General features: G+C 46.5%; 1 protein-coding gene across 1 annotated transcript in view; it reads right to left on the bottom strand.

Moving 5' to 3' along the window:
- Positions 1–790: 790 nt before the first annotated feature.
- ALG8 (ALG8 alpha-1,3-glucosyltransferase) overlaps positions 791–8,181 on the bottom strand; it is a 29,236-nt gene continuing 21,845 nt past the window's right edge. Inside the window, exons 8-12 of the mRNA XM_045293085.1 lie at positions 6,068–6,240; positions 3,977–4,116; positions 2,297–2,394; positions 1,959–2,031; positions 791–1,254 (exon numbers count right to left, since the gene is read on the bottom strand). Coding sequence (XP_045149020.1) covers positions 1,023–1,254; positions 1,959–2,031; positions 2,297–2,394; positions 3,977–4,116; positions 6,068–6,240 — 716 coding nt within the window. The 3' untranslated portion in view covers positions 791–1,022. The remainder of the gene's footprint in view (positions 1,255–1,958; positions 2,032–2,296; positions 2,395–3,976; positions 4,117–6,067; positions 6,241–8,181) is intronic.

Genomic DNA, 8,181 nt, shown 5'->3' with positions numbered 1-8,181 from the left:
ACTGGGCTACTAATACACGCTCAGATGGTAACCACAGCTGGGGCAGTGTTTCATTCATTCAACTGTGCCAAATATTGAATACGATCAAGACAAGTACAGTCTGCTTTGGAATGTTATGCCCTCCCCCACCGGGAAAACAGGGAAATAAGCACAATAAAATCAAACAGCTGTCAATGGTGGAAGTCAACCTCTACCCAGGGGGAGCAGCAATTGGGCAAACTGGTGCTCTGCAGCACTCTTAAGGAGAAGATGACACCAGGCTGGGGAAGGCCCTTCTGTCCCCTCCCTGGGTTTTAAAGCCATGAGCAAAGGTGGAGGGCGGATCATCAAAGTGGCAGGGTCTGGTGCTATTAGGACAAACGATGGTGCGTGGTGTGCCCCAGTCAACATAAAACGACCTGCAGTGGGCAGTTTACCACCTGGCCAAGCCAGCTCCTTGAACACCTCTCCTGGCTTTCTGAGCAGGACGCTGTATCATTTCAATGGGGAAAATAAGAAAGGAAACAGAGTCTCCTGGAACAAGGAGTACAGAGTGGGCACAACCTCCTCTGCTCGTGAGAACAGAACGTCCACAGCAAATATAAATGTGGGAGCTGGGCATGATGCACCATTAGGAGCCCAAACACAACGTGCTATTTGATTTACATTTCCCTGAGCACATGCCTCGGGCAACGCTTTACAGTCAGAGGAGGGCCTCATCAGCTACAAATAATTAGGCAAATTTGCCAAGGTCAGACTCTTTGCTCACCTTGAGCAAGCAGAGAAGACAGAATTGTTGTCTCAGACAATCTTAACGGGGCAGGCAGGATTTATTTCAGATGCATTTCACTGCGGATGGAGGACAAGTGGTGTCTCGCCATGGTGATGATCAGGTTGCTAGGCCGGGCCAGGCCCAATTTGGCACAAGGGCCCTCTGAACAGAGGTGCTGGAGTGAAAGGCTCAGGCCAGCAGCAACTTTCTCCACTTCTGGTGAGCTTCCCGTGGGATCATTGCTCGGGACACATCCACACAGCTCCGGCAGTCACTGCTTCTTTGTCCTGAGGACAGCGGGGTCAGTCAGCACCGACACATACAGTTGGAACCACGCATAGGTGATGCCCACTGCACAATACACCGAGGTCAGCAACAAAGGGATGAAGGGGTACTGCGGCCTCCAGGCGGTGAGAGGGAATATAAATTCACAGCAGATTTCCAGAGGCCCCAGGCCAAGGAGGTAGACTTTTTCCATCCAATTGAAAAGAGGTTTTTCTTTTCTGAAGAAGGAAAAACAGAAGAGACAAGCCTGCCTTCAGATGAGCCGTCTTGGTTTGCCAAACATTTCCCAAGCTTCGGCTTCCCCCCTGCCCTGCCTGGATGGAGAGTACAGTGCAGGCCAGTCAGCGCGTGCTCTAAACTCCACGTTTAGAGAACAGCAGCATCTCAACAGCCACAGTTAGCCCGTCAGCATCCTGCGATGCTGTCCCTGGGCAGGGATCAGCCCTGCCTTTGGGAGAGGGAGGGGGCGAGAGTCAAACAACAGGGTCAACAATATAAAGCCGTGTGTTAAAATAATTGGGTGAATGAGTGTTTTTGGATCCAGATAAGAACAGTGAGCGAACTTTAAACATTTAGAGAGGTAAGATTACAGAAAGTTCAAAAGATAAAAAAATGCCACCAACCTCTCTCTAATACGATTCCTTTAAGTTTGCTCTATAAACATACATATTCATCTGGCTTTATTCATACTGCATAGGTTTTACATTCCAATTTTTAGCTTTCAGATAATGCTTTATGTTGTAGACCAGGTAGCCTCTCTTCAAATATTCCCCCAAACTAAAGACACAATGAGATTGTGTGTGATGGATTATGGGTAGTTTTTCCATGGGCTTATTGTTTTGGTAATATGGTTACATTCTAATCTACAAGAATAAAATAATTATTAATGTGTGGGGGTATTTTTTTTGGGGGGGTTGATTACCTGAATAGCATCTTCAGCGAGGAAATACTATAGATGGTGAACAGTAACATGAGTAAGGTTTTAATGGGAAGTTCTGTTAAAAGAATAAGAAAAAAATCCAGATGACAATTTGGCTGACAGAGAGAGGTTCGTAACACAAAATATAATCACCGAGACACAGCTATACAGCACGAAAGATGCTTAGCGGTGCGCAGGCACTTCTGTGACATTTAAGAGACCAAGGGTGAGGGGAAGCTGGAGGTTTTTGTTTAAGAAACGACAGGCTCTCTCCCTCCCGGTGCTCCCTGGGGCGACACTAAGGTCAGGGCCGCCAGGTGCATCTGCGCAGCAGCTGTTACCTGGTGCGGTGAAGAGCAGAGGGAAGAGGGAGTAGTGGCCTGCTGTGGTCAGAATCAGGAAAATCGAAGCGTCTCCTGCTTTGCCCACAGACAGAAGGCTAAAAGGAAAAATTCTTATCATAATCCCTTCAAACAACAACACAAACTTGAACTTGACAACAGCCAGAATATCCATTATTACTTCTGTAACTAGAGTAAGCCGAAAATAACATACTGATTTTTGTTACAAGCACAATTCAATTGAGAATATTAATTTTTTTAATGGGAAATGTTAGGCAATCGATAGATAAGAACTGTGCCAGCCTGAACTGGGGAGTTTCCAGAAAAGAATCTTGCTTCCCTGAGTAGCTGCACTCTCCCAGGAAAGGGAGGTCTGCTGCCCAGGTAACGTCAGACCTCCCACTTCTCCTTCTTCTGCCCCACAGGACTCCCAAGGCTGTGACCTGCACTGAAGCAGAATTCCACAGCACGAAGTTCTGGTAAAAATGTTTGTGCTGAGTTTTAATTCGCTCTACTTTTTATCTGAGTTGCTAAACGACCCCACACAGACCGTAAACACTGATCTGACAAATTTGCCAAGGGTTCTTTCAGCGCTTAAATCACCTCTCTCAAGATTTACGGGAACAAGTCGAGCTCTGTTACCATCTATTGAGTTCAAATTCTGCATAAAATGGACACGAAAACCACTGAGTCGATGCCAACCGACAGCGACCCTACAGGCCAGAGTCGCCTCGCAGGATTCCCAGCTGTGACCTACGCTGAAGCAGACATCTTTCTTCTGGGGGGCCGGTAGATTCGAACGACAGGCTTGTTGCTTAGTAGCTCAGTCACTGGGACACCAAAGTCCTCAAAAGCCAAACCAGCATCCCTGAGTGGGCTGGACAGCTGCACTGTTTTCCCATGGAGCAGCTGGTGGGTTTGAACTGCCAGCCTCACAGTGAGCAGCCCTGCTCCTGAAGAGTACACTACTGGGTTTAAAATGCTTTTCAAGCATGGGACTCGGAAGCCTCAGGTTCAAGTCCTAACTCTGAGACTTAACTCTTTTTTTCTTCTTCAATTAATCATTTTATTGGGGGGGGGTGCTTTTTGTATGACCATGGGCAAGTAATTAAACCTTTCTGAGTCCTAGCTTCTGCAGATGTTCAGTGGGATGATCTCCATATGTAGCTTATCTTAAAAGTTTGTTGTAAGGCTTCAATGAAAGGGAGGGGTGGGATAAGGTTCAAGACAACGTGAAGTGCTGTACTAAGGTTAGGTCTTATTCTGGAAGGGACTCCAGCTTACTCTGATTAGTGATAGTTAACAAGGGACCACTGTGATAACACCAAGCAGACCCACGTTTTCTGTTCCATGCAGCCTCTCAACACCCAGACCTAACAGCCTGTTGCTGAGATTCTTAATCACTCCTATTCCTGCTACCAAGAAACAAACACTACACAAGGTGGTGCATACCTCAGAGCCTCGGTGGTTCCAAGGACCTCAAGTTAAGTGTCTTCCCCGCCCCAGTGGGAAAGAACCTCAAGTTACGTGTCTCTGCCCTGTCCTAGTGGGAAATCTATCCCTGTACCTCTTCGCCTCTGCCAACCCCACTGAGCATGTCGTGAAAGAACAGATGAAACAGAAGGCAATGGAACCACTGGGAGATAGGCGGCCATGCCGGCCGGCCGAGCGATGGCTCACCTCATGGGGAGAACGGCGAGGAGGATGGCCTTCTCGTGGACGTGCCACCCAAACATGAAGGCGCTCAAGGCACAAAGAATCAGACACCGGAGAAAACCTTTGGGCCCTTGGGGTTTAAACCAAAGACAGAAAACAGAAGGCTAGAAACAACAGGCAAAGATGAAACTTCAGTATCATTTTAAATAGGCTTTCAGGCTAACGCAATTTGTATACTCTGAAAAACAGGAGAACTAGCTAGGTCTCCATCAAACTAGATAAACACACACACACACACACACACACACACACACGGCATTCAAAAATACTTAACTCATTAATATTCTACTTCTTGAAAGTTAATAATAAATGATAATTAAATCCTAGGAAATCTAGTACAATCTCAATTATACCTCTAAAACTAGCCAATTAATAGTCACTGAAATGTTCAGGTTAAACTGTAATAGTTCATAGATATTTCTGGGCTAATCACAATAAAAAATAAATATTAACAGACATCTAGCTTTGTGAGCTATAGCTTACAAGGCTGAGATTTTTAGAAAAAAGGTTTTAATCTCAGCTAGAACCTGTGAATACACAAGACCTGCAGATCTTGATTACACACTTCCTTGCTGTCAAGACAATTCCAACTTACAGCACCCTGTAGGACAAGGGAAGAGGTCCCCTGGTGGTGCACTGGGTTAAGCACAGGGCTGCCAAGCTCAAGGGTTGCACTGAAAACCTGCCAGGGCCTCTGCAGAAGAAAGAGGAGGCCGTCTGCTCTTGTAAATCTTTAAAGCCTCGGGGATCCTCTGGAGCAGGTCTGCTCTGTTCTACAGGGTCACTGTCCACTGTCAGTCAGTCAACAGCAGTGAGAGGTCGGCGAGGCGGGAAGAACGGCCTCACAGGAGGTCCAAAGCTGTCATCACCAGGGAAGCCGACAGCCACCTCTCTTCTCCTGCTGACAACCTGGTGGGTTCTACTGCTCAACCTTCGGTCTGCAACAGAGGAATTAACCCCTGCGTACCTGGCCTCCTCCAGACCATTACAGATGGCAATTCAGTGAGATCAGGTGTCTTGCTAGTAGGTTTGGATTATTTACTCATCAAAATTGCAGCTAAGTGTAATGACTCCTTAAGTTGTTTATAAAGAATTCTATTAAAAATTACATCATAAAGCAGTGGTTCTCAACCTTCCTAATGCCGTGACCATTTATTATAGTGCCTTATGTTGTGGTGACCCCCCAAACCATAAAATTATTTTTGTTGCTACTTCATCACTGTCATTTTGCTACTGTTATTAATCGGGTGACCACTGTGAAAAGGTTGTTTGATACCCCCACCCCCCCAAAGGGGTTGCGACCCACAAGTTGAGAACCAGTCATGAAGGGTAACTTAAATGAAAACACTGAGGAATGAAGCTAAGGTGCCCTGGTGGATTCTGTGTTGGGCTGCTAACAGCAAGTTTGAAACCACCGGTTGCTCCATGGGAGAAAGATGAAGCTTTCTACTCCTGCAAAGATCTACAGTCTTGGCCCCACCGCAGGAGCAGTTCTGCTCTGCCGTGTGGGGGGCGATCAGTTGGAATGGCCCTGGTGGCAGTTGAGTTATGAATGAAGTCTATAAAAGCAGCTGGCTGGCTCATTAGAATCTTAGCTGAAGCTCACACCCCGATTGTGGACCTTCTCCATTTATTGTCACCAGCAATACACAAGGTCCACACGGCACAGACACCTTTGGATTTTTTTGGTATCACTCATTTGATCATGGTTGAAGGGGAAAAATAGCCAAACCTGGATATCCCTGCCACAAACATTTTTCTATCTAGGGTGGTCCAAGCTCCTTCATCGGTAGGCTTTCTATTTTTCCTTGTTCCAGTTAGTGGACAAGCTGACAGCCCCCGGAGGTCTCCTTTACAGAGGCTTTTATGAGTAATCTTTCTTTACAATGTTCATAGTTGTTTAAAGAATTGCTGAGAAATACTTCAATCTGCAGACTGGTGATAGCTGTAGGATTGATCCTGCAGTTTGAAAAGCCCGAGAACTGAAATTCAAGCATGCACACACAAAAAAGCGGAGAAAACTCAAGATATGAGCCGCAACTGCTGGGTTCTTACCAAGATGGCAAGCAGTGTGCAGATGAAGGTGGCCAAGGGCGTCACGGATGGAAGGACTGTGTGCTCAAACTGCTGCACCAGACCACTTGTCATGGAGGCCTTGGGAATCTTATTGGGATCAAGAAGTTTCAACTGCAAACCTATTGCCGGTAGAACATTATTACTTTGTTGTACTTTTAAATATTATCAACAGCATGCCATATTGTACCAATTTCTCGAGAAAATTCCCCACAAACTAGCCTACCTGTTTGCTGCTTAAAGGGTAAGATTTCATGAACCCAATTCAAGTTCATTAACTCAATCAACTCAAGATTTCATGAACTCCATTTTGCCATGCTCCATCTGAAATGCCCTTGGTCGTAAGGTTACACCATCTGTACAGCAGCTGTTTGCACTGGAACTGGAAACGGGAGAGGCCTGCTGGCACTGAGAACAGCCTCTCAGATGAAGCCAGCTTTCGAAAACACAGGTCTCACGTCATGTGCCGCCCCAGCTCTGCATCCTTCCTTGCCGACAGGACAAAGTCCACATACCCAAGCACAGCACACGGTGTCTTCTGTGACCGTCTGCTTCTATAGCATCATCTCCTCCACTTCCTTAAACACAGCTCAGCTACACCAAATTGATGCAACATACCACCTCAAGACTCTGGGTCCCTTTGCTTAGAATGACATCCTCACTCTAGTAGGTGAACACCTTATTGACCCATCACCTGGGAGAGCTTCCCAAATCAAGAAGTTGAGCTGGTTTTCTTGTGTGCCAGGTTCATCACACTACTATTTGTGTGCATGCTCATTTCCTCTCTCAAACTAGGTTCTTTAAAGACAGGAAGGGCGGTCAGTGCACTTTACCCCCAGCACACAAGCGTTCAATGAACCAAGTCTGAGAGTGATGATTAAACTCGGGGATCAAATGACAGTCCTGGATAGGGACCTCTCTGGCCTGTCCAACAATGCCCTAAGTTAGGGATGTGTGTCAGAGATGTAGATGACCGAAATACTTTCTGCTTATCCGCCACATTCCCACTTCCTTACAGCCCATGACTCTCTCTTGAAGCTAATTACTATCTCTGCAGAATACACAGCTCTCTAACCTGCCAATGACTTTAAAAGGCACCAATTTTTTGAGGAGACAGATATATAGGAGATAACACAATCTCTTGACTCAAGTAAGCAATTGACTTGTGGACTTGATTCTATAAAGCTCTTTTGAAATACAAATGCTGAGAAATTACTTTGTTAGAACACCATGTACAAGGCTGGATTCACAGTGGGGGAGGTGAGGGATACCACGTTACGATATTCTACCAACATGTGTCAAAAACAGTAATAGCAGCCCTTCTGCATTAAAGCAGCCACTGTATGCGCGGGTTTTGCAGCCAGTAGTTGCAGGTCCCTGAGGCATAGAGAGATGGACTACCTTGCTCGCAGCCACACAAGTAATAGGTGGTAGGATTCCAGTCTAGTCAGAGCCCCTGCCATGCTACCCGAGCTCCTTCTCCTTGCCCTTTGTCCTCATGACAAGATAATTCTTACTGTTTCCTGATTCCAGGTGTGGAAAGTCGGACAAGTGGAATCAAACGACTTGCCCAATGCCATACCACATGCCAACCATGTCATCATACACTAACTACATCAGGGCCCACGGGCCAAATCTAGTCTGTGGCCTGCTTTGCACCACTCTTGGGCTGTAAAGGGGTTGACAGTATACTAAAGGGTTATAAGACAAAACAAAAATGACACACAGTATGTGGTGGGCAAAGCCTACAACAGCGACCAAGTGGCCCGTAACGGACGTCAAACGCTTGTGGACACCTCCTCCTGATCCTGCGCTCCCCTCACAAGCCGGGCTGAGTCCCAAAGGACGCCTGCGTGCTATCACCCGCAGAACCGGCAGTCTTACCACTTACCGCGCCAGAACCCACACGGTCCATGTCCTTATGGATCCGCTGTCCAGAACCACAACGGACATTCTGCTCTCCTGCTTCTTCAGAGGTGAAGCTTCAAAGTAGGGTTAACTCAACTGAATAGGTTATTACTTAAGTGCAGCAAAAACTGCCTTTAAAATGTTTAAATATTTCCCCCTTCCTTGAGGAAAGCATTAACAACCTCACT

The sequence above is a fragment of the Echinops telfairi genome, unplaced genomic scaffold (assembly GCF_000313985.2).
Source record: "Echinops telfairi isolate 266 unplaced genomic scaffold, ASM31398v2 ScPeMD7_1713;HRSCAF=2227, whole genome shotgun sequence".
NCBI lineage: Eukaryota > Metazoa > Chordata > Mammalia > Afrosoricida > Tenrecidae > Echinops > Echinops telfairi.
This window is presented reverse-complemented; position numbering and strand designations above follow the sequence as displayed.